Source organism: Vulpes vulpes, chromosome X (genome assembly GCF_048418805.1).
Source record: "Vulpes vulpes isolate BD-2025 chromosome X, VulVul3, whole genome shotgun sequence".
In the NCBI taxonomy this organism is placed as follows: Eukaryota; Metazoa; Chordata; class Mammalia; order Carnivora; family Canidae; genus Vulpes; species Vulpes vulpes.
In genome coordinates, this window is record NC_132796.1 from 10,255,748 (window position 1) to 10,281,494 (window position 25,747).

At 53.2% G+C, this 25,747-nt stretch overlaps 1 protein-coding gene across 13 annotated transcripts in view; it reads right to left on the reverse strand.

Annotated features, from left to right (window-relative positions):
- Positions 1 to 25,747, reverse strand: part of GPM6B (glycoprotein M6B) — a 161,103-nt gene that overhangs the window by 21,547 nt on the left and 113,809 nt on the right. For 2 of the 13 annotated variants that reach the window (XM_025986706.2, XM_072744047.1), the window contains exon 1: positions 24,213 to 24,491. The exons of 2 other annotated variants lie outside the window; for them this stretch is intronic. In XM_025986706.2, coding sequence (XP_025842491.1) covers positions 24,213 to 24,273 — 61 coding nt within the window. In that variant the 5' untranslated portion in view covers positions 24,274 to 24,491. Of the gene's footprint in view, positions 1 to 15,862; positions 15,983 to 16,196; positions 16,787 to 18,009; positions 18,220 to 24,212; positions 24,492 to 25,747 lie in introns of those variants that run through there. 9 more of the 13 variants (XM_025986704.2, XM_025986703.2, XM_072744043.1 and 6 more) reach the window with 9 other exon arrangements.

Genomic DNA, 25,747 nt, shown 5'->3' on the forward strand with positions numbered 1-25,747 from the left:
GAGGGGGCAGCTGTCCATTTACTGATTCCATTTCACTCCATTAACCCATAGTCAGGGCTCCCCAAGTGTCTCCGAGGTCCCACGCACCAGGCTGGGTGCTGGGGACTCGGTGCTGGGCGAAGGTGGGCACGATGCACGCTCTCACAGAGTTTACGGTCTACGGGGGAAAGGCACATGAGCCAAATGGTTTTACTTCAGAAGTGCCAGAAGGGCAACAGTGGGGATTCACTGAGGCTTGGGGTGGGGCGCGGGACGGCGTCCAGAGCTTAAACACGAAGGATGGATGTGAATTCACCTGGTAAAGGGAGAGAAGGATGGGTGAGGGAGGGTGTTCCAGGAAGCAGGAGAGCACGAATGCAAGTTCTGTGGTGGAAAAGAACAAGGTGCGTTGCCAGGCATGGAAGAAGCCAGAGCACGGAGTGGAGGGAGGGCAGGGGAAGGCAGGCAGGAGGGGTCTATCGGAGCTTGACTGCTGAGGGCTTTCTAGGCCTCGTTGAAGATTCTGGACTTTATCCTCAGAACCAGGTGAGGCTGCGGAGCATGGATATCTACAGGGAGCAGACCGGGTTGCATAGGATCAGCCCAGCTGCTGTGACAGGAACAGAGTGGACGTGGACGGGAGAAGGGACCCAGCATCATAATTCAGGAGAAAGAGGACAGGAGCCTGGACCAGGACACAGGCAGTAGAAGCAGAAGGAATGGATGGGTCCGAGGGACATTTAAGATGTCAGACAGGCACAACTTGGTACGGATCTGCTGGTGAGGCTGGGATGGACTGGTGAGTGCCAAGGAGGGCTGCTGAACGTCTGGCACGTATAACTGGATGGGTGTTGTGCTCTTCCTTGAGCTAGGGTTGACCAGAAGAAGGCTGGGCCTTGAGAACAAAGATGAGTTCAGTTGTAGACATGCTGAGTTTGAAGAGATTGGATGTCATCTCAAGGGAAGCTTTCTGGTGGGCAAGTGGATTCCCGGGTCTGTAGCTCTGAAGAGCTACGGTTGGATGCTGTCGGCTTCTGTTGGACGGCAACGAGAACTTGCAGAGGCCAAGACAAGACATGAGGGGATGAGGGGGATGAGGGGACCATTTATCAGCTGAAAGGGATTCAGACCCTTTCCTTCACCAAGCATGGCCCTTGGATGACCAACAGCAACTCCACCAGGGAGCCTGGGAGCAATGCACGCTCCTGGGCCCCAGCCCGTGTCAGCTGCATCAAGGTCTGCATGTTCACAAGCCCCTATGTGATTTGTGCCCAGGAGAGTCTGAGAAGCCCACTGCAAGCCAATGGTCCCCATCGCCCATCTTCCCAGTCCTGAGGGGTGCAACCTGACTCTCTTTCAAGGCCCTGCTTTTGTGCTCAACCCGTGTCTGGGGTTTTCTCCCTAAGAGGCAGCCCACTGGGCTTGGCCATGACACTCTAGCCTCTTGCCAATCAAATGCATGGCAGGTGCCAGGGTCTGCAATGAAGAAAAACAAAATGTTCCAAGTTGTTCAGCTGTCTTGAAAAGAGCACGAGTGGAGTGCTTTCTGCGAGCCAACAAGTACCGCTCACCTCAGAAGTGTTGGCAGAGACGCCGCGGTGCCCCACCGGGGTAGGCCTGAGAAAGCCAGGCCCGCAGTCCCCCCACCTCCCGCGGGCGGCTCAGAGTGCCTCTGTGAAGGACCTGGGTCTGGGACTCTGGCTGTCACCCCCCGCCCCCTGAAGAGTCACAGGCAGGGCTAAGGTCTTCAAATCCAGAGGCGGTGCCAGGTGTCAGCAGTGTCGGTGTAAGTCGGTGGAGCCAGGGAGGTGGGTGCTCTCCTTGGAGCGGCCCAGAAATGCACAGGCTCGGTGCTCCCGAGCGTCAAACGAGCAGTGACGCTGGTTAACATGAACCCGAAAAGGCAAGAAAGCATTCTTTGACGACTGTGATCTACTCGTGTAGACAGCAAAAGGAAATCACGCTGGGGTTTCTAAGCACATTTTACCAGGCCTTGTCAGGCCCTCTCACCAAAACCCCCAACCTCGGTTAGGTCAATAATGTCTTAAGCCTTCATTCAGCCCGCCTCTGGCTAGAGGGGTTCTCAAATTTGGATTCACACAAAAAGTCCAGTGTGCCTTGGCCTAAGACGGTTTAAATATAAACCACATAGTAGGGAGAAAAAATACGCATCAGTGCCTGTAACTCTCAATGGCCATGTTGTCTCCAGCATCTCTAGAACCTTTTGTGCAGAACAACAGAATAAAACGCGTTTTGTCCTCGGGCTCGCGGATGGCCGTTGCCATGGCTGAGTTCATAACAGCCCAGTGATCTGCCCCGAGCTGTCTGTGGGCCTGGCTGCAGATTTAGTGCTGGCTCAGAAGGACGGACGGCAGGAACAAGGGCTCGGATTCTTCCCCAGGGAAAGAGGGAGAGAGAGGGAGAGGGAGAGGGAGAGAGAGAGAAACAGGCACACGCGCGCCCTCTGCCTCACACACACCCTCCGTGCCCTCTAAACTCGGCCTCCCTTGCTACTTTACTGGTTTCCAATGAGGCGAAAAATTAAAAAGAAGGGACGCAACCAAGGTTTGCAACTTTGAAGCAAGAGGCAACAGGAAAATACAGGCAGACAGGACCCTACTTAAGAGAAACAAAAGGCACCAGCAGCAGCCGCAGGCCTCCCAGGCTCTGAAGGGCCCTAAGCAGGGTCTCTCTCACCGGGGGGGCCTGGCAACCAAGGTGCCAGCGACAGCAAACGAGACGTGGTTTAGATCAGCGGCGTTCAAACGGGGATGCCTTTGCCCCCCTGGGGATGCCGGCAGCGCGTGGAGACGCTCGGGGTCCCACACGCGGGAGCACAGTGTCGCCGTGCTGCAGGTAGACGCCAGGGATGGCGCTGAAGCCACGCTGCCGCCGCGCACGCGCACACGCAGGGATGCAGGACACAGAGCATCAGTAGCGCCAACGGCGACACCCTCCACCCTCGGGGCACACGGGCAGTCCTTGTAAGATCTAAAGTTAAATTAAAAAGAAAACCAAAACCTTAAACTCTGTTTTAAAAACACGGTAGTGGGGATCCCTGGGGGGCTCAGCAGTTTAGCGCCTGCCTTCGGCCCAGGGTGTGATCCTGGAGTCCCCGGATCGAGTCCTGCGTCGGGCTCCCTGCGTGGAGCCTGCTTCTCCCTCTGCCTGTGTCTCTGCCTCTCTCTCTCATGAATAAATAAAATCTTTAAAGAAAAAGATCTTATAAAAAAAAAAGCACAATAGCACAGAAGTCTTCAAATTCTGCTGCATATTAGAGCATTTTAAAGCCCGGGTGCCCAGACTTCACCACAGACCCATTAAATCAGAATTTCTGGGGCTGAGACTTGGGAATCAGAGGTTTTACCTTCTTAAGGACAAAAAAAAAAAAAAAAAAACTTCCCAGCTGATTTCGATGAGCATCCAAGTCAGAGAACAAGTGTTCCCGAGAAGGGGGCCGCCGACTGGGGTCCACGGGCCACACGCCACTCTTCACGTGGCCTGGGAGTTAATAATGCTTTTTTATGTTTCGAAAGGATTTTTTAATGGCAAAGAGTCGTATTATTTCATTATTTCAGGAGAGAAGTAAAAGAAGTTCAAATCCGTGTGTCCATAAATAAAGTTTGGTTGGAACACAGCCACGCTCGTTAGTTTATGGCCTGCGTGTGGCTATTTTCAAGCTGCAAAGGCAGAGTTGAGTGGTTGCCACCGATATTTACCATCTGGCCCCTTACAGAAAAAGTTTGCAGAGCCCTGTTAAACAGCAGTGCTTCACAAACTTCACCGTGCCTAGAGGTTCCCTGGGGATCTCGTTAAAATGCTGATCCTGTTGAGGCAGGTGTGGGGAGAGAACCGAGCGTCTGCATCCCTCACGCACCCCTGGGATGGTCTGTTCGGCCAGCCCCGCGGGGCCACGGTCTGTGCAGTCCTGGGAGACCCCGAGATGCTCTTAGCAGCTCTGCGAGGTTAAAACTCTTTTTAAAATAGCACTAAGGAAAAAAAAAAAAGATAGCACTAAGATGTTACTGGGTTTGGGTTTTTTTTTTTTTTTCTTTTTGAAAGATTTATTTTATTTTTTAGAGAGAGCAAGTGAGTGAGCAAGCGGGCAGGGGAGGGGGAGAGGGACAATTCCAAGCAGGCTCCACGATCAGCAAGGAGCCCCACACAGTGCTCGATCTGACGACCCTCAGCTCATCACCTGAGCTGAAATCAAAAGAAGTCAGGTGCTTAACGGACTGAGCCACCCAGGAGCCCCTAAGATGTTACTGTTTCTACCGTGCTGACGTTTGCACAGCAAACCTGGTGACAGAGGAGCACAAATGAGGCATTGGCACCCAACGGCACCCCGCAGCAGGGCTCTCCCTGCCACACACGCACGGGGGAAAACAAACAAAGGGAGGAGGGACACCAAGGTGACTCAGTCGGTTGGGCTTCCGGCTTGATTTCACCTTGGGCCATGATCTCAGAATTGGGAGATGGAGCCCCACGTCGGGTGCCACGCTCAGCGGGGAGTCTGCTGGAGAGTCTCTCTCCCTTTACTCTCCCCCCCCCCACTCCACACACACTCTCTAAATAAATCTTTAAAAAAATAATAAAAAATTCGTTTCACTTAAAAAGGTCCTTGACACAGTAAAAAATGACTGATGCTATTAAATCTCAACCCTGGAGTATAAACCTTTGCAATAGTCTGTGTGGTGAACCTGGAGGGAGGCATAAAGCACACTGCTGCCTACCAGAGTGTGATGATGGTGGTCCTTTTTTATTTTTTTTTAAGATTTTTTAAAATTTATTTATTCATGAGACAGAGAGGGAGAGGCAGAGACACAGGCAGAGGGAGAAGCAGGCTCCATGCAGGGAGCCCGACGTGGGACTTGATCCCGGGACTCCAGGATCAGGCCCTGGGCTGAAGGCAGCGCTAAACTGCTGAGCCACCCGGGCTGCCCTCATGATGGCTGTCTTAAGGGAAGGTTGTCGTGTGATTGAGCTGCGAGCCAAAGCAGCATCTTTTTGTTCTGTTTGGAACATAATTTTTTCTCGAATTAGTGACAAGCTATAGCTAGTAAGACTTGGATGTCCGGCAGAAGTTTTCTCAAAATGATCCAAGTGAGCTAGAATACAAGGGACGCCACTGGCTGCCCATCGATTGTGGAAAACATGTACGTGCCACAGTGGAAGTGCCAGCTTCCCAATGCTTAATAGACTTCTGGATGAAACTGGGACAACATTAACAAATGAGAGTCTTGGTGAGGTAGTAGAATGAACTGTGTCCATATTTGGAAGATCCGTGGGACTCAGAGAACCACTATTCTCCCCATGACCGATGTGCAAGGACATAAAATCATTCTTGCATACAGAGCCGATCAAAGCGCAGTGGAGAGCATCAGACGTGAACAGAGTACAAGAGGTCACGGATATGGCTTCAGACTCCACATTACAAATAATCTTGGGGAAACCACCACGTGTTGCATTTTGCTGTATTACCAAGGAGGAGTTCCACGACCACACGGAAAGGCCATTAAACCATTCCTCTGTTCTCCAACTACGTATCTGCGGAAGACCAAGTTTTCATCATGTACTTCAACCCAAACTAGTTATCCAAGATGCCTGAGGATGAAGGTAGAGGCAGACAGGAGAGCCCGGCTGTCTCACAGTAGGTCAGATATCAAGGACGTTTACAAAATCCTAAGACAGTATTCTTCTTCTCACCGAAGTTTTATTTCGTTTTAAAAAGTAGTTATCTTTCCTAAATGCTACGCTAACGTGTAATGGATGTGTTATTACTTTAAATAAGTTCATTATTTAGTAATATATTTGTTATAACTCTGAATACAGGCAATACTTCTAGATACAACCCACATCAGCAAAAGCTTTTTGGAGTCTTCTGTTATTTTTAAGTGTAAGGAGACCTAACGCCCAGAAGCCTGTGAGCCTCTGGTACAAGGCATTAAGGTCGCATGAAGTCAATGGATGGGGGCTTCCTGACCAAGCGCTCAATGAGAAATTTGCTTCTCCATTGTCTCTCGACCTTCTTCGGGTCACTGAGCTTTTAGCTCAACGGTATGACGCTAAGAACGCTGAAACTATTTTTAATGACTCAAAGGGAATGGCTTTTCAACAGATCCTTTTAAAATCTTGTCCTAAAACTCATTAAATAAGAACTTTTCAGGGTGCCTGGGTGGCTCAACGGTTGAGCATCTGCCTTTGGCCCAGGGTGTGATCCTGGGGTCTGGGGACTGAGTCCCACGTCGGGCTCCCTGCATGGAGCCTGCTTCTCCCTCTGCCTCTCTCTCTGCAAATCTTAAAAAAAAAAAAAAAAAATCCTTCGTTTTTGTAGCACATTATGAAAATCTTGAAATAGATTCGCCTCTAACATTTGCAATATGGCACGAGCAGTACAGGATCCTTATTATAAAAATGATATATTCACAAGTTAAAAACAAATTCAAGAAACACTTGTTGGTGCCTTCCTTTGCCTTTTGTGGGAACTGGCTCTGGTCTTCCTAAAGATCACGGGTGCGCTCTCCGCCTAGTGAGGTGACGGGGTGCCGCATCGGGGAAGCTGACAGGCCGCAGGGGAAGCTAGCTCTAAGTTCACACGACAGGCTGTAAAAGCATGGAGATCTGCAGGGTGTTCCAGAAACTTGAGAACTCTGTGCGATATTCAGCTTCAGCAGCACTCAGCCTCCTGGACCACCCGGGTGACCGCATCTCTGCGTCCCTGGGGAACCGCTGCTGTGTGAATGGCACTGGGCTGGGGGGCGCAGGGACCCCACTTGGGAGTGGGCTGCGGGGCCTAGATACAGAAGACATCATATAAGCACAACAGACAAGGGACTTGACTCGGGCATGGGGAGTGAGGCGGGGCAGGTCCCCTGTCCTAGCAGTCAGGACAGATGGACACGTGCGTAGGGGAGAGCAGGCCCATGGGCTGAGGGGTGCACGACAGAGTTTGGGGTGCGGCCTCCAACCCAGCCCGAAACGCTGTGGGCTTCACCTTGCGGGCAGTGGAGACAGGAAGTGGGTTTGTGAGTAGGCGAGTGGCGGGCCCGAAGGGTACGTGTAAGAAACTCGTCCGGGCCTGGGGAGCGAAGGGTGTGTGGTGGGCGGGAGTGGGTGCGGGCAGAGCGGGCCTTCAGAGTGTTAGTCAAAGGGCATGGGGCGTGTTCACGGAGGCAGGAAGGAAGAAAATCAGAAAGGGCTGGAGCCATGAAGCAGCTGTTCCCAAGAACACCACAGGCCCAAAATGGCGTCGCTTAGGCCAAGTTCCCAAGCCATGGGCTTAACACCTAAGCTAACTGCTATTTCAACCTCTCCCAGAAATGTCGTCACAACCCGTCAGTCAGGAATTTCTTCAGTCAGCCAGCGCCAAAGAGTCTGCCACCAGGGGCTTCTCCATCCCCGGGAGAAAGATGAGGTCATGTGCGTGATAAGACCCCTTGCTCCCCCCCTCCCCCAGGAAAGAGGGGCCCGGCCCGGAACAATCCTTTCCTTCTATGAAAACCTTCCATTTTGAACAATTAAGTAGGCCCCCCTCCACCTGCTAGATGGGATGCCGATGGAGTCATCAATCATTTAACAAAACCAACTGGATCTTTTAAGATTTACTCTGGAATTTTGATTATTTAACACAGTCAATGTCACCACATTTTATAGGACTGGCTTGGTGAGAAACGGTGAAGGAATTTATGGGAACAACTTGTCAGAAGGGCCATTCCAGAAAATGTAAACTAATCCAGAAAGTGACGGAAAACACACCAGTGGTTGCGTAGAGAGGTCAGGTGAGAGGGAGGGCTGCCGAAAGGGACCCCGGGAGCCCTGCAGATCAATGGACAGGTCCCCATCTGGCTCTTGCGGCCAGTTTCACGGGCAGAGTCACACGTCAAACTTACCAAGTAGGTCACTTTAAATATATGCACTTAATGCACGTCAATTATACCTTCAAGAAAGTTAAAAAAAAAAAAAAAAGACTCGTTTCTTAAAAGATTGTGAATCCATCTGGGGAACTAAGGATTGGCAGCCAAAGGCCAGAGCCACACCCCCCTGGGTGGGGTGGGCTGGGGGGACAACATCCTGTGGCTGCAGAACTCACAGGCTCCTTCCGCTCGGTGACAGCTTGCGGCAGGCAGCCTTCTAAGATATTCCCAAGGGTCTCTGCCTCCTGCTGTTCGCACCGTGTGACTCCCTCTCCCTGCGTGTGGCCTGGACCTAGTGACGTGCTTCCCCAATGAGATCTCCAAAGACCATGGCTTCTGTCCTGCTAGCACTTTCTCTCCCGTCTGCTCACTTGCTCTGATGAAGCCAGCTGCCAAGCCATGAGGGCGCTACGGGAAGGCGTACATGGCAAAGGACCAAGGGAAGTCTTGGGCCAACAGTCTGAGGGACCGAGTCCTGCCAACAAACACGGCAGTGAGCTGGGAAGCGGATTCCACGGTTGGGCCTCCAGATGAGACTGCAGCCTCAGCCGCCACTTTCAGGGCGCCCGCATCGGAGACCGCTGAGCCAAGCCCAGACTCCCGAGCTACAGAAAGTGAGATAATAAATGTCATTTCTCGTTGCTAAGTCCAAAATTAATTCGTCATGCAACAGTAGATAATGAGCACGCAGCCACAGCTCTGGTGTCTGCCAGCAGCTCTTCCGACAGGATCCTTTCGCATTTTTCTAATACAGAGAGATACAATGACAGAATAAAAACATCGAGAGGAGCTGGTGTCAAATTCAGTAGTGCTGTCTGCTAAGGATGTGGCCATTTGGTTTGAGGCATCTTGAGAGCATGTTTACGAGGAGTTACCTCTGAATCTCAAGCCGATGCTCTCGAGAAAAGTATTTGGAACTGAAATATACTTTGCCAAAGACGGTATAACAAGGAGCTATTCTCCTAACCGGGGTTATGATCCTCGGTGTACACGGTAGTGGCGCTCAAACTTCAGAGCGCATCTGCATTGCTGGGGAACTCGTTAAAACCTACTAAATCCCTGGGACCGACCCCAAGGTGGATGGGGCCCGGGAATATGAATGTTTAACCAGCATCCTTGGGGATTCTGATTCAGGGCATCAGAGGCCCACACCATACTGTGCAACCTCACTTAAAGAAATGACCCCCAGGGGATCCCTGGGTGGCTCAGCGGTTTAGCACCTGCCTTTGGCCCAGGGCATGATCCTGAAGTCCCAGGATCGAGTCCCACATCGGGCTCCCTGCATGAAGCCTGCTTCTCCCTCTGCCTGTGTCTCTGCCTCTCTCTCTCTCTCTCTTTATGTCTATCGTGAATAAATAAATAATATCTTAAAAAAAAAAAGGAAATGACCCCCAAGCTTAAGGAATGCTCTTGTCACGATGAGCACTGGGTGATTAAAATAAAAACTTAAAAAAAAAAATGACCCAGTATGCCTGAGGGGCCCAGTCAGTCGTGCAGACGACTCTTGATTTTGGCTCAGGCCATGATCTCAGGGTCATGAGTTCGAGCCCCATTCAGGCTCTGTGCTCAGCACCAAGTCTGCTTAAGACTCTCGATCTCTCCCCCTCTCCCTCACGCATGCTCTCGTGCTCTCTCTCTCTCTCTCTCAAATAAAGGAATCTTTTTTAAAAATGACCCCCAATATTACACTTAATAAAATAGAAATGGTCTTTCGAGGTCACAGAACAGAAAACTTGCTAGAGTATACCAGATGGCACAGCAGATGACAACAGCTCCCTGACATCATTTCGCAGGACTTGATTTATTATGGGGACACTCAGAGAGGGACCTGAAAGAGACCAGAGGGGGCAGAGCTTCCAGAAAGAGCCAAGGTACTCTGTGAAGAAGGGCTGAGCTTCAGCATAAAGCCTGTGAATGGTGGGTCCCCTCGGGGAGCAAGGATTCTGGGGCCTGGAGAGAAGGGGACAGATCCTGGGTGATGACCTCAGGGCAGTGAGCGACTAGCAGTCTTGGGTGCTGCCTTCCATAAGTAGCTTAAATTTGTGACGTGGGCTGAGAATGCAAGTACTTCAAGTCAAGGGTTGGCAGGATTTTTTTTCCCTGTAAAGGGCCAGATAGCAAATATTTCTGGCTTTGCAGGGCTTATGGTTGCAACCACTCGATTCTGTTGTTGTGGCAGGAAAACAGCCACAGACGATCTGTACATGAATGGGCAGGGCTGGTTTTGATGAAATTTTATTTACGAACAACGCGTGGTGGATGGCATCACCAGCTTGTGTCTAAGTCAAGTCCTCCCGGGAATGTCCATAACCTCCGTTTATGACCACTGGGAAAGAGCACACGAACGTAAACAGCGTTGTTTTAAGAGCACAGAAAGGCTCATTTTGATCCCATTACTTCTCCCAGCCTGACATTTGACCACTGGAGTTATTCCTTGGGGGGGAAAGCACTGTCCACAGAACTTTCCAGATACAATGCAAGCATGATGATCTTCAGCAAAAGCCTCATCCCACCTAAATGGCTCTCTGACACGCAGAGCTTTCTATTTAGCACAAAAGCCATTTTATATAAGCTTTTGACAGACATGGAAACACGTGGGGGTGTGTGTGGGGCTTATTTGTGAGTGAACGGGAGGGATGCCCGAAAGGACACAGCCTGGGGAGGTGGGCAGGCTCGAGCTCCCTACTTCCCAGTATCTCCAGTTAGCTCTCAAGGGTGGCAAAAGGTCTCAAAACACAATTCATTTCCATTAACTCTAACAGCTCAGCGCACAGGGCGTATCGTAAAGGAAGCGGGGACCAGATGTCTCTATTTCTGAAAGACGGCAAATCGCCGCTTTGAACAATCCAAGTCGGTGTCCCTTAAAACCAGATACTATGTCTGATAGAAAGCTCCAGATCTTCCATACTGATCGATGTGCTTTCCATCCCTGCTTTCCTTGTTTGCCGACTCTGAGCTGAGGATCAGACACGAGACCAAAAGGCAAAGGGGCCTCTGAATTTGGCACCGCTGGCGGCCACTGCTGCATGATCAAGCGCTAAGCACACGCTAACAATATAGCTGATCAAAAACGAGCGTTCATAAACAAGAAATCACATCTATTTGGCTGCTGCAATAACAGCCTTCGGTAAATGTGCCATAGAATCGCGAACTGCGGTCTAGGGCACGTGTTTTGGGAAGACTGCAGGTGACTTGGAAATGAAACGATGGGTCCGTGGCAGAAAATCAACTGTGAAGAACTCCAGAAACTGAACCAGAAACGCTCAGCGACCTTCCGGTGTTAAGCGGGCTGTGATACGCTTGTGCCGCGCCCACCGTGGCGCCTGGTGTAAGCTGCAACTCGTGGAGCCACAAGCCCCCCGACGGCTCCGCCGGCTGCAGCTGTGTAAGGACTAGGGCTGCTCCGGCCGGACCCTCGCCATCAGGAGGGCCCGCGCGCCAGAGTCCACGCGGCAGGCCCACGCCACCGGGTACAGGTGACACCGAGCTGCAGACCGGCCGCAGGGCCGCAGGCAAAAAGATGAAGGGTCCCCTCCACCTGGAAACGCAGTCGCAGCGCGTTCAGAGAGGCCTCAACCCTAGCGCCCCCCGCCCCGCAGTGAGCGAGTAACAGAAACGCAGGAGCCCCCCCGGGACTCCATGGGCACCTGTCGCGGCAGAGTCCCAGCTCAGCCTCGCGGGGGCCAGAGGGGCACAGGCTGGAGAGGTGAGGGGTTCACCCCTGCACAGCTGCCCGGCACCCCACCGGCTGTGTCACCCGCTCGGGGCAGCAGATGAGTGAGACCGGCCAGCTTGTCCCCCCACCCCCACCCCGGGCCCGCTCCGGGGCCGCTCAGAGACCCAGTCTGGCCCATCGGAATCCCACGCCTGGGCTTCCCGCGCCACCCTCTGCCCGACCCCCACCTGCGTGCCCCGCGCCATCCCGTGCAATCTGTATGCGACGGTTCTCCGAACTTCTGCAATGATCCATGGCCATCTCAAACCAAGTTTCAGAAGAGTTTGGATTTGGGAAATGGGCGGGGAGGGGGAAGGATTGGCAAAGTGGGGGGCTGGCTGCCTCTCAGCACTCAGACTGCACGCTGAACCCCAGGGGGACCGTGCAAGGGTCCTCCGGGTCCCTCCGTGGATGGCCTAGGTTAAGGCACGGGGGCCCGCAGGTCCTCCCAGGCCTTTCCTCTCCCCTGTCTTTGCCACAGGAGAGGGACTGATCCTGCTTGCGCTGCCCCCCACCCTTGACCAAGAGCTTTTTCCTTATTTTAGATTTTATTTATTTATTCATGAGAGACACACAGGGAGAGGCGGAGACCCAGGCAGAGGGAGAAGCGGGCTCCATGTGGGGAGCCCGATGCGGGACTCGATCCTGAGACCCCGGGGTCACGCCCTGGGCCAAAGGCAGCTGCTCAGCCGCTGAGCCCCCCAGGTGGCCCCCGCCTCCCCTCGAAGGTCGCTCACTGCCCGTCTGGCTAACAGGCCTCGGTGCCCAGGGGAGGAGCGGGCCCCTGATCCGCAGCCCCTTCCAGGCGGAAAGTGAGCTCTCCATCCGGGGGGCTAGCGGTCACTCCTTCCGGGCCGCGGGGGGGGGGGGGGGGGGGGGGGGGGACTCAGGGGGGAGTGTCTGCCTCTGGCCAGGGCGTGGGCCCGGGGGCCCAGGATCGAGTCCCATGTCGTTGGGCTCCCTGCATGGGGCCTGCTTCTCCCTCTGCCTGGGTCCCTGCCTCTCTCTCTGGGTCTCATGAGTAAATACATAAAATCCTAAAAATAAATAATCATTTCTTCAGTCCGTCCCCAGTTCTCCCTCCTCCTCTGGGGCCATCATCTAGGTTAGCGCTTCCCACCTTCCGTGTGTGCCTTGGAACCATCTGGAAATCTTGCAGAAACGCAAACCGTGAGGCAGCAGGTGTGGGCTGGGGCCCGTGACCCGCGCCACAGGCTCTGGGGGCTGCGCTCCTGCTGCTCACCCCACCCCCCCCCCCCCCGCGCCCGCACCGTCCTTGTCCTGCCGCCCACGGGGTCACCAGCCTCTGGGGAGGGTGGCAGCGACCCGGCGGCCCGGTGCTTACAAGACCATAAAGGGAGAAAAACAAGAAACCGCTGGCAAAGGTTTAACCGTCCAGGTCCTAAAACTGCCTGCGAAGTCACACTGAAGACGAGGGACACAAAAGGACAGACGGACGTCGGCAGAGCCGCACACCCCTGGACTTTGCCCCCGGGGCAGGAGCGGGGGGTGGGGGGGTCACGGCTGTGGCGGCCGGAGGTGCGGGAGGCCCTTCCTCTGCATGGATCGGCTCAGCCTCTCTTGAACCCCCCCCCTCCCCAAGAAACGGAGAACTCCAGGGGGCGGCGGGGGAACCACACCAGACCATATGGAAGTCTCTATTTTTTCCCTCACACCATCTGGTTTGGGATCTAAGTACAGGATGGCAACTGCGTCGACGGACGAGCCAACAAAATCTCCAGGCAACTGGGAAGGCGCTGGCGGGGCTGTGCTGCGGCGTCGGCCCAGGCCACGGCCACCGGCGGTCCCCGATGCTGCCACCGTGCTCGGTGCACAAAGGTCCAACTACGTGTGCGTAAGGGCCACTCACTGTGGGATCTGGGAAGATGATTCTAGAAATCCGCTTTAGTGCCCGCCCCCCGCACTCAGAGAAGAACCTGCTCCTTCACAGAACCCTCACATGACATGTCAGCGGCAACGGGACCCTATCAGAGTCCTGCGTTTCTCGCCGCACCATTCCAGAAGTCCCCAACCTCTGAGATCCTACGTTACGCGCAGTGCGAGCGTGTGTAGACAGCAAAACTGGTTCCGATCCGAACCCACTTGGTGCCCAACCCGACCCGAGTGGCCAAGAGGCCGGTGCCAGGGTCATGGCCCAGACCTGGGCCCTCGGGAGGAAGGCCTCGGGGGCGGGGGGCGCCCAGGCCTGGGGTGGCATCGGGCAGCACCTGCTGTGCGCCCCACGTGACTTCTCAAAAGCCCACACTCCTCTGGACTCTGAAACGAGTTTGGCCCCAAAAGTTTGGGGGTGGGGGGGAGAAAAGCCCCGAAGCCCGTATGCTGCCGTGGGCTGCCGGGGCTGCTCGGGTGGCCCGCGTGGCGGGCACAGCTGCGGGTGGGCGCGCGGGCATCACCGCACCCACCGGGTGCCCGGCCCCGCTCAGCGCGGCACCCCGCGGCCGGGCCCCTTCTCGATCCCCAACTGGCCCCGCGTCTCGCAGCACATTCTTCAAGCCCCGCCATCCTCTTCCAAGCAGTTTCTGGTAACTCGGAGGCCTTCCTGTCCGGGTACCAAAGGCCTCCCCGGCCCCGCGAGCTGTGCGCACCTAATGGTGCTGGCGGGGTGGGGGTGGGGGGGCTTTCTAGAAACAGCACAACACAGTCCACCTATGCAACCCGCCTGTGTCAGCGTACGGTTCGATGGCTCGGAGTGAATTCACAGAGCAGTGTCACCATCAGCACAACGGAACGTCTAAAGCCTCCCGTCACTCCACAAAGGACCGCCTGGCCCCGTTGGCGGCCACTGCCCACCCGCCCTCCCCCCAGCCTCCGCCGGACACGGATCCACGCTGTCCCAGGACATCTGCTAACTCTGGAAATTCAATGCGAAGGGAATCCGACGGCAGTTGGTCCCTCGTGTCCGGCTTCTCGGACTCAGCGTGGTGGCCCGCGGTTCCCCCGAGCTGTGCTGTACACGGACCCGCCGTGCGCCTGGGTTGCTGGTCGTGCTCACAGTCTGGGTAGATCACGTCTACCAGCAACTTGCACATCGGCATTCTAGAACCCTCCCCATTCCTCAAAGGATCTATGAGAACAAATGTCTCTGGTCACTTCTTGCTCACTTTTTCTAACGGGCACTGTGCGCGTGGGGACACACACACACGCACACGCACAGCTGGCGCCTGACAGCCACACGTCAAGAGAAGAGATGCATAATTCAAGGTGTAGAACTAAATCCGAAATCGATTGCACGTTAATTAACCTGAAGCCACAATTTGGGTTTGGAAAGAAAGTTTTATTAGCTCAATGAGAGGTGCGAGGCTCCGTGACTCCGCGCGTGCCCTACATCGTACCTCAGGGTTGCTCGTTCTCGGGGTGTGCATCCTACACCATCACCTCTGACTCGCTCTCCAAAAAGCGTGCAATGCAACTACTTGGGCCGAGTAACGCTGGGGAACCCCTGAAAAGCACAGCAACGCCGGGAGCCTGCTGGGTTTACCTGCCCCGCCCCTGCCCCCTTCCAAAGAGCTCGGGGTCACTGGAGTTTGTGGCTAACTGGGCTGGGAAATGGCAGGTGCAGCCGCTGGGAACGTGGAGGTTGGGCCTCCTGCCCGCTTCCGGGGCCCCCGGAGTGACCCACATCTGGCTCCAACCTAGCCCCTGGCGGTTCTGAGACACCAGCGTCCCTCATGGGCAAGGAAACTGGAAGCCAGACCGCACGGACCTACCTGATGGGACCAAGCACCCAGTTACCGGCTCCTTATGTCATGGCCTTGGGTTTTTCCTTCTCAAAGACACTGACGTTCGCACAGAGTGTGGGGACACCCGTGTTCTTGGAGACAAGGCTCCTCGCGCGTCCCAGCCCCGTTCTTGGTGCCGTGGGGGAGGACACACGGGACACCCACCCACCACCCACCGCCCACCCCGCTACTGGTTCAGACACCGGCAATTTCGGAGTCAACCCAAAGCTTTGGGTCATTGCACACTGCTCCCTCTTGAGAAGAGGAGGTGAGGGCAAGGAAGGGGGGGGAGGAGGGAGAAGAGAAAGGCCGAAGATGGGGTGGAATGGAGAGGAGGAGAGAAAAACAAAAGATGATTAAAAAAATCGTCAAGGGCCAATTCCACCCGCGCCCCTGCGAACAAATTAATGCGTCAAACAAAACATGAAATATCACCACACTGAAAGAGCCATTACAAATAATAGTAAAGAGAACAGTTGACTTGCTATGAGAATTCAGCCCGAGGCTGTATTTACCTGGACTGCTCAAGGGGCCTGCCCTGTCCCCCAGGGTTGGCACGGGATGGTACTGGTGGTTCTTTGAGCCTGGGTACATCCAGTGGTACCTGCCAATTTCCATTTCAGCTCTGCTGTTCACTGCCAATTTCAGGTGGCAAAGAGTCAGTGTCTCTATCTCCAGCAAAGATTCTACATCAGCATTTATTCTTTTACCATATAGTTAAAGGCAACGAGGAGCTTAAACCAAACCACGCGGCCGGGATGCAACCTGTCCCTACCGGCTCAGCACCGAGGCAGGAGCAATCGCGAACGCTGGAGCCTCTCCCCCCATCCGGAGGTGGACCAAACTCACCCAAATCGCCTTCTCCTTCCTTGTTGTCACCACGTCCCCCTCCCTCCCCACCCCGCCCCTGAGAAACGCTGGCGTTGGGCAGACGCTATTTATAGTGGGAGCCTGGCTTCTCCCCAGAAGGCTGCTCTTTCTGGTTGCTTCCCCTCTCGGACCAACAGAGCGTCCTTATCACCGCAGCTGCACGAGCCTAAGGGGCTGCAGGGTCACCGTCCGCGACGGTCCCCGGCTCCGGCCCTCAAAGTCTGGCCAGTGAGCCCCGAGGCCCACCGAGTCTCGGGCAGCAGTCCTGTCCCCCACGGACCTCTCCGCGTCTCCGTCGGCTCGCCTTAAGCTCAGGACTTCGGAGTCTAGAATGTTCTGGATTAAATCCCGTTCCAATTACTTCCAGGGTTTGGAGGGAGGGGCTGCTGGTCTTGGACTCACACGGATGGTGCCCAGCGGCTTCCCGGGGACGCGGGTCCCTATCTGATAAAAGGACTCGGTTTCCCACTTCTTAAGGGCCCGGCCAGCGGGATGCGGGTCTGCCCGTGTCCCCGAGCCAGAGGCGGCGGCCGCCAACTCCTCGTGGGCTCACCGTCCCGAAGGCCCTCATCAGGGCTCCGGGGGACAGCCGCACAAGCCACCCCAGGGGCGAGGCCCGTGGGCGCCACGGATGCTGAAGGGGGCAGCGGTCCCTGAGGTGGGTGCGGGGGCCCGAGGCCACAGCTGCACCGCGGGGCGACAGCAAATGCCCGCCCCGGCAGCACCCTGGCGGCGCCCCGGCCGTGCCTGCGAGGCCCCAGGTCACCCCCAGCGGCAGGCGGGGCCTTTCCCAGGTGCTGTTTCAGAGAAAGCCTTTGTGGCTTCAAGGGAAAGCAAAAACATCTTTTAAGAGACATTTGGAGGCTTTTAAAGATGTTTAAAGGGGGAGGAAAAAATAAAGGATGCCAGGGCCAGCCCGGAGCTGCACAGCGACACGCTTTGTGGCTGTTTTGGTTGTGTCAACGGTGCGAGGGCAGCTCGCGTTGGCGGAGCCCGTCACCACGCCAAGGGGCACCTGCAGCCTCCATGAGCCAAGGTCGGGCATCGGCCGAGCCGTCCTAGGAAGTCGCTCCCGGCAGCGTCCTACCGTTAGGGACGCGGAGAGGGCCAGGGCCAGGGCCAGGGGAGGGGAAGCGGCCTGGGTGGGAGGCGGGCCCACCGGCCTCCCCATGAGCCTCCCCATGGGCCTCCCCACCTGTCTCCTCACGGGCCTCCCCATGGGCCTCCCCACCTGCCTCCCCACAGGCCTCCCCACAGGCCTCCCCACGGGCCTCGGGAACCATGACTCCGCCCCCACGGGCCCGGCCTCTGCCCCTAAGGGAGGTTTCCCGAGGTCAGTGTGGAGGGGAGCTGGGCTTCTGTGCCTCCCAAAGGAATGTCTCGGGTCCCTCGCTCCTGGTGTTATTTCGGGGTCCCCGAAAGGACTTAACTCTCAGCCTTCCCTGGATTTAGTTTTTTGCTCCAGCGCTCAGGAGAGTCTCTCTCGGGCGTGGGTTGTGCTGCATTGTCTGAGAGCAAAGACACCCAGTGGGGCTGGTGGAAAGAACCAGAAGCGGTGGCTTAAGTGGCTGGGAGCCCTCCACATGGACCCCGAGCAAAGCCCTGCGAGGAACTCGAGCACTCCTGATCTGGAAATTTCAAATCGTCCTCTAAAAAAAAAAAGTCCCCTCTCCACGCCCAATGCACAGGTGCCCAATAAATGTCAGCTGAAAGCTCATTTGGCTGAAGGCGAGGAAGCACCCTGGGACCCCGGGGACCAAGATCCGGACCTCCAGGTCCCCCCCACGCTGACCTCACCCAAGCCAGGCCATGCAATCCCCTGCGTCTCTGCACAGGATGCATCCACTCTCTGTTCTCATCTCCTCACATGCAAGGGGCAGTGTCCAGACCTTCGGGCCACCAGGCACAGGCTGCTAGGCAAGGACAATCAAAGCCATGGACTGCCCCAAGCCTCCGTGTTTTCTGCCAAGAACATGGCAGCCAGGCCAGACATGCTTAACTCAGCAGAAAAATGCTACTCCTCCAGCAGATGTGGAGACGGGGTCAGCAAGCGGATGGCTGTTTTCCAGTACTTCTGGGAAGGCCATTCTACCACAGTGAATCTTTAGACGTGAAAGGAAAGAAAATCCTGTCCATTCTCTATTTTTGAGCCAAGCTTGGAGACGTAACGTACAAAACTGATCCTAAAATTCCAAAGAGCACAGTATATACAGTTTTGTTTAAAAGGACAGGGTCCCAGCGTCTAGGAGGAAGCCACGGGACTGCAAGGACAGGCCTCAGCCTGAGGGGTCCGTTAAGACCCAGTTGATGCTGGGCAACGGGCAAGAAGAAATGGGTAAAATGTCCACACCCGGCCGGGAAGATCCTGGCTCATGCCCTACCGAGGGAAGGCCGCAGAAGTTCCCCTTAGGGAGCGGTGGTGGCTGACAGGGACGGTCACAACCGTGGGTGGTCGTCAGCAGAGGTGGGCATGGACAAACAATGGGGAATCGAGGAAAGGAAAACAAAACAATGCCTTGTACCTCTTTTTTTCTTGTCTTTTTCCCCCCATTTACTTAGGGTGATAGTCTTCTGTGACAGGGCTGAACAACTGCCCTGCAGGCTGGTCTACTTTCCGGCACCTACACAATGACCACCGGAGGCGACTAGGTGACAAAGGCTGAGCTTCCTTAGAAAGGCCATCCTCCTGAGGCAAGGTCTCTGAGAGCTGGATCTGCCGTCTTTCCTTTCCAGGTAGGATTTAAAATATTAAGGGAAAGCTCGGACACCATCACGAAATGCAAGCAGGGGCCAGCCAACGATGGCCACCTGTTGTTGTCAATAAAGCTTTATTGGCACTTGGCCACCTTTATTGGTCTCAGGCTACAACCGCAGGTCTGAGGAGTTACAACAGAGACGGGGAGGCCTACAGAGCCTAAAATGGTTACTCTCTGGCCCTTCCTGGATGAAGTGTGCGCACCCTGGGTATGGAACGTGGCTACTTAAGACCTGGATGCAGAAGGAAGTCAATGCACTCAATCAAATCAGCCTACAGAAGAGGAAGTCCGTTTCTTTTCTCTTTTTACACGTGTCTGGAAGAGAGAGGTCCCTGGGCTGCCTGGGGAGGAAAATCCTCCACCCGGGTACTGTCGTCCTGCTACGTTATCTGCCACTGGGTGGCAAAATCACAGGTAAAACCAAGATCCTGTCACACACAGTGGTCCCTAAGATGAGTTAGGCACCCCTGTACTCTACATGTGCTGGGGGAACTGAGGAGGAGGAGCTCTCAAAGGAGAGTATTATTAAATGAATGAATGAATGAATGACGAGGTACATGCATGCAGCTGGGACTGGAGCCTCCCTTTCTTCCAAGCCAGCGTGTGTCACCTTGTTCCTCCATCCCACAGCCATCCTGATTCCTGGCCGGCCACCTCACAGGGTTGTGAGTTTGGTCCCAAGGAGAAAAACGCAAGGGCGTGTCTCTGGAACAATCCAATTGATCACCAAGTCCCAGGGAGGGGCAATTTGCTTCGTGGGGACACTCGCTGCCTACCTTCACAGGTTCTCAGACCCATCAAGGCTCCCAAGTCATGTTATTAAGGTTTTTCACCCTAAATCGAATTGTAGTTTCACAGGTAATGGGAAAACGTGATCTGTGACATTACAATCTGAACACGAGACTTCCGCCCAATTTCCAGGAAGGCAAATCTAAACTTCCAGAAATGGGTCAGAATTCTTTGTCTACTGAAACAGCAGGGCCAAGTCTCGACAAATATGCTAATAGAAACAATAATATAAAAGCAGGAGATGCGCCAAATGGCTTCACGGAGATCTTCTCCACCCTTACATTTTCTAAAAAAATAAAATAAGGTAAAAGCAAGCTGTATCATACCTACCACATCCGTCCAGCACCATCTGGCCGGTCATGCTTTTCTCTACAACCTATTCCCCAGACACCTTCTCTTCAAATGTCCTCCTTGGCAGACTCTCAGAGGGAAAACCTGCATCTAAAACTTTCTCTGTACTGTATTCCTAATCAAGTTAGGAAATGTCAATAAAAACCTCAATATCAAGTCATTTCTAGATCACCAGGAGGAGCGTAACGTTAAATGTGTCCCTCAGGGTTCTCAGCACACAGGCCATATATTCTAGAAGAGTGCTTTTCTTACTAAAAAAAAAAAAAAGAAAAAAAAAGAAAAAGAAAATAGAGAGGGCCCAAAGTGCACACAATTAAAATAAAGCGAACAAACACAACCCCGAACACCTAAGACATTAAGATCTATTTGCCCCCCAAATTTAAATGAATGTTTTAATTTTTTACACAAGTCAACAGTTTGAATTCATTTCTTACGTTGCTTACGTCCTAGAATTTATTTTCAGTTACACATTATTTCCAATTTACTACATTTTTCTTCCCGTGTGGTTTGATGCCTGGAACTCTCAAAATTATTTCAGCAGTAATTCCAGGCACTTAACTAGCTCGGCTATAATTGTTTCAGTAGATTTCAATTTCCTACATGTAATAAAAACAATTTGCATCGCAGATTTTTTTTCCACACAATACAGCAATTGATTCAATTGTTTTTCTACCCCTTGACTGAGCATTCCCAGCACTTCCAGATGCACTGGTTTTCACAAATGAATTGACATCAAGTAATACTCCACAGAAATAAATAGAAGCCTAGCTCTCCATCGCTTTGCTACTGAGGCCCATGATCTAGTTCCTTTGATTTCTGTCTTCTTCATTTCTTCCAGTTATTCCATTTCAGTGAATCTGTTTAGTCAATCCTCACACTTTGATTTCATTTAATGCTTCCAAAGTAAAAACTGTTATTTGTAACAACCTGGCATTTCTTACATCCATCTGAGAAGAGCTGCTTGCTTGCCTTAAATATTTCTGGGTATCTCCTGAATACTTCTTGGGAATTTTGACCATCCAGTGGTGTTCTGTGGCAAAAGCGATGAAGCTGTTTCACACACACACACACACACACACACACACACCAATATGCATGTGTGTGTGTGTGTGTGTGTGTGTGTGTGTGTGTTTTAGGATTTGATTATTTGTGTTTAAAATAGGAACAAAAGTCCTTCTGATTTAAAGATAAGCTCTCTGTCCTGCTGAAAAGTGAGGCCAACTAAAAAAGTTGAGGACAATTTATAAAGCTAAATTTAATTCTAGTCTTAATAATAATCCAATTAATTCTCTAATGGAATAATTATCCAAAGCTAGAATTCCCATTGTGCAATAATACCCCCCAATTAAGAGGCAGGTACAGCCCCTAGCATGAACTACTAAAAACAAATAGGAAAGGAGGAACACAGGGGGAAAAAATAGATGTGTGTGAAAAACTCTGTGGGAAGTGACAAAATGTATAGGATTAAATTTTGGAAATTAAATCCCTTGCTGAAAGGCCTAAAAAAAAAAAAAAACCTCCACAAAAAAACAGACCCACCAGCTCAAGGATTATATAATGCAGTGTCCAATTATGTCAAGATTTTAAATGTACATTTCAATGAAGTCAACATTTATCTTCTAAATTTGAAGTTAAATCTGAAGGGACACTGGAGTGACAAGCAGGCGGAAACATCTGTGACTGTCACCTCGTGCCTCTTGTGTGTGTGCGTGTGTGTGCTCGCCTAGAATGACAATGGGCGAGCCAACTGGGAAATGACAAAGATGATACTTGTGTGGGTTCTGACTTGGGTGCAGCTGGCACATGAACTTGTTTGTCTAAATGAAGATTAGCAGGTAAGCCATCCTCCAAATCAGCATTGGTGGCAGGCCACACAGTGACCACAACCCCTGTGGCTGTAGTGGTGACACACACGCCCTGGCCCGTATGCTTACTCACACCTGAACTCTACATGTGACAACAGCTTGTGTTCACCTGGCATTTTTTAATTACCCTAACAGCCAGTGTCTATCAATTTTGGCAGTTTTTAAAGTCCCTCCAGAAATTCCTTCTTGCTTCTAATTTTGTCTCTAAAATCACAGCTAGCTAGCTAGCTAACGAGGTTTCACCTAATGACAGTCAGTAGATGTAGTGCAGCCTGCAGATTTGCTAGTAAGTAGTATTTAATTGACGTAAAATAATAGCAGTCCGTACGTAAGCCTGAATGAGGACGAGATGCACAGTTGTGTAATACGGATTTTTTACTGGCTTTATGCTCCTTGCTTGCATTTGGAGAGAAAAAAAAAAGAAAGGCATGGTTTTTTTTTGCAGAGATCAAAATGGTTTTATTAATGGCCTATCAATGGTTAATTTCGTTTATTAATATGGCAAATACCATATTAATAAAAACCGTGCGCACTAAATGAAATCATGTGCTTTAGGAAAACGTTGCTGTAAACTGCGAGAGGCTTCCTCCCCACAGCACTATTACGTGATCACGCCCCGCAAACTTCATCTCTAATCGTCACGGAGATCAATCCTTACTTCTATCTCCATTCCTCAGCTTCATAAACACTCCCCAGCGCTCCTCTTATTGCTATTCGGTCATTCATATAAATCAAAAATATAGACCTACAAGAAAAAGCAAGGTTTTTTGTTTGGTTCTGTTGGTGAGGGGCGGTAGCTTGCATGCAGGCAGTGAATCAAGCTGCCAATTGTAACATTAAAATGCTATGTACGTAAAACCCCAGCGAAACACATACTTAAAAAAATGGTTAAGATGGCAAGTTTCATGTTATGCAGATGTTTTCGTCATGCAGATTTTAATCATACTTCGAAGTTTAATTGATTCTAAAAAATGAAATTGCTCTGCTTAGGATATAATTGCTCTGCTTAGGATATGATGTCATTAGGGTATTGGGTACAGAAGAAATTCCCAATAAAAACAAGCAGCCTCTATCCAAGTCTGCTGTGAGGCTCAAATGCCTGAAATTGCCATGTTTGTAGGTGTAAAATGGTTGACTATTTTGGCAGTTTTAGACAGTTCAACCAACACGTTCACAAGTAAAACGGAGTTGTGCTCCCACCCCGGAAAGTCACTATTGTTTAGGGGCTGTCACTCGATCCCAGGCCGTGGGAAATAACCTTGGCGTGCAGGCTGGCGATATTAGAGCCACTGCAGGTGCAGAAAACGTCCTCGCGCCTTCAGGATAGTCTGTAACTTTGGGAGCAAAGAGAGGTGGGCGGCATCTCACTGCATTGTCATTTAACGGTGGCTGAGCTGATTCTATGGGGTGTCACCCTTGGGATCAGTTTTTATCTAGGAAAAGACGGGTTAATTTTAGCTTCTATTTTGTCACTTTCTTGCTGCAAAACACGTAAGTCTGTAAAAAGGCCACTGCCTGTGTCAACAGTGTGGCAAGAGTCCCCTGCAGGGACAGGACCTTTACTGAATTCCCTGCTCTGAATCTCCCAGTTCCCAAGAGCAGGGGCCCCTCCCGCCCCTTTGCATCAGCACTAGGTGACAGAGGTGACGTCCCCGCTCTGAAGCTCCCACTGTCAGCGGTGGGTCCCGGTCACAGTCAGGGCCTGATCCGTGGGGAGGACTACCATATTCAACAAGAAGAGGAGCAAATGTCCCCAAAATCACTACGGCCTTAGCCGCACCAAAGCCTGTTTCTGGGTTGGGTCCCCCTCCGGGGGGTCCTCAGCATTAGCAGAAAACAACGCATTCCCCGGGAACAGAACATGCAGAACGTGGGACCTAAGTTATGACTTGTTATATTAAATGGGAAAAAAAAGAAAAAAACAGAGAAAGAAAAAGCAGGAGAGACCGTTTCCCCGGTTCGGGTACCCAAGGTGACCAACTGCGGGCGTCCCGGGGCGTCCCCCGTGCGGCAGGAAGATCTGGACCGGGAACGGCAGAATGGGGGCTGCTCTATTAATTTAACATCAGCCAGGAGGGGGTCCCCCCTCCAAAACCCCAAACCACCCAGAAAGCAAGACCACGCCAGAGGGCTCGATGCGGAGCTGCTTGCGAAGCGACACAAAAGCGGGCAAGCCCCGGGAGAGCCCCCCCGGGGGACAGCCTGACCCGGGCTATTGTCAGGGCGCTGGGTACCTTTTCTGTCCCGGCTTTGTTCGGCGCTTTCCTCGGCGGCACTTTCCATGGCGGGCTTCATGCCGTCCCCCCAAAAACGCTTCTGCCCCCGCGCCCCGGCTCGGCTCCTGGACGCGCGCGCGGCTCACGGTGGGCTCTGCCCCGCGGCGGAGGCGGGCGGCCGCGGTGTCCCCGGGCCGGTGTCCCCGGGCCGGCTGCTCCACGGCGCCGGCGGCCGTCAGCGAGCACCCCGAGACGGCGAGCCCCGCGCCTCCTCCGACGGCCGCGCCCGCCCAATGCTAATCGGCCCTCCCGGGGAAGAGCGGCTCGGTGACGTCACGGCCCGGAGGCGGCGGGGGGAGGGGACGGGAGGGGAGGGGAGAGCCCCCCCCACCCCCCCTCACAGCGCAGCGGGGCGCCCTCCCGAGCAAGCCCCTTCCTTCCGTCCTGCCCCGGGGTGCAGCCTGCGGGGACCCCTCGCGGGTCATCCCGCTCCGGCTGAAGTCCACCCCCCCACCCTGCCCAGGAGGAGCCCGGGGCGCCCCCGCACCCGCTCGCTTTAGCATCCCTCTTGCCCGCGATCTGCAGCCAGCCGCGGCTCCTAAACATATATGTACGGACAATGATGCGCACACAGCGTTCTGCACTAGGTATACATGAAAGGGAGGAGGAAAAATACCCAACAGGGAGGGAAACCCCACACGTGGACTTAGCAATGGCTGCATGTGGGGCGCCTGGGGGCTCAGCGCCTGAGGCTCTGCCTTGGGCCCAGGGCGTGACCCCAGGGTCCCAGGATCGACTCCTGCATCGGACTCCCAGAGGGGAGCCTGCTTCTCCCATGGCCTGTGTGTCTGCCTCTCTCTCTCTGTCTCTCATGAATAAATAAATAAAATCTTTTTAAACCCCACCCCCGCCCCAAAACAAAAAACCAACAGCCGATGCAATTTGGCATTACAGTTACAATCTGCTCCCTGTCCCGAACCAACACCTGTGACAGCAAGGGAAACGGAGCTCAAGCCCGATTCACAGAGAGGTATGGCTCCATGTGTTAAAAGTAAGTGCAACACGCTACAAGGGTATCTGGCTCACATCTTGGGGACTTCTGGGAAAGAAAACAGAAAGAGGATGCTTCTTCTTGCTGGACATGGTTCTATATAGAGCTTTATTCATCAGAACCTCTCCCCCCAAGTCAAAAGGCTGTTTTCAAGAGCGGTCTAAATGTCCAGCATAAAGGCTATTATTGTACCAATAATGACTGACCGCTGCTTTCACGGCTCCTCTTGCATAGCCACATCCTAGGGGACCACAGTCCTCGGCCCAGCCAAGGACAGAAAAGCCTTTATCATGGTCATGAGCCATATGTGTCCAAGCATTGCTGGTTTCTGTACCACGACTGAAGCACTTGCTTGACCCCTTTACCTTCACTGCCTCTATCCAAGATATTTATAGGAACTCCAGTCAACTACCGGGATGAACCCTGAAAACCACAGGGTGAAGGGTTCTCCACCCGAGGACACCCTGCCACTTGGCTGGGTTGAGCACCCACCTTAGAAGCG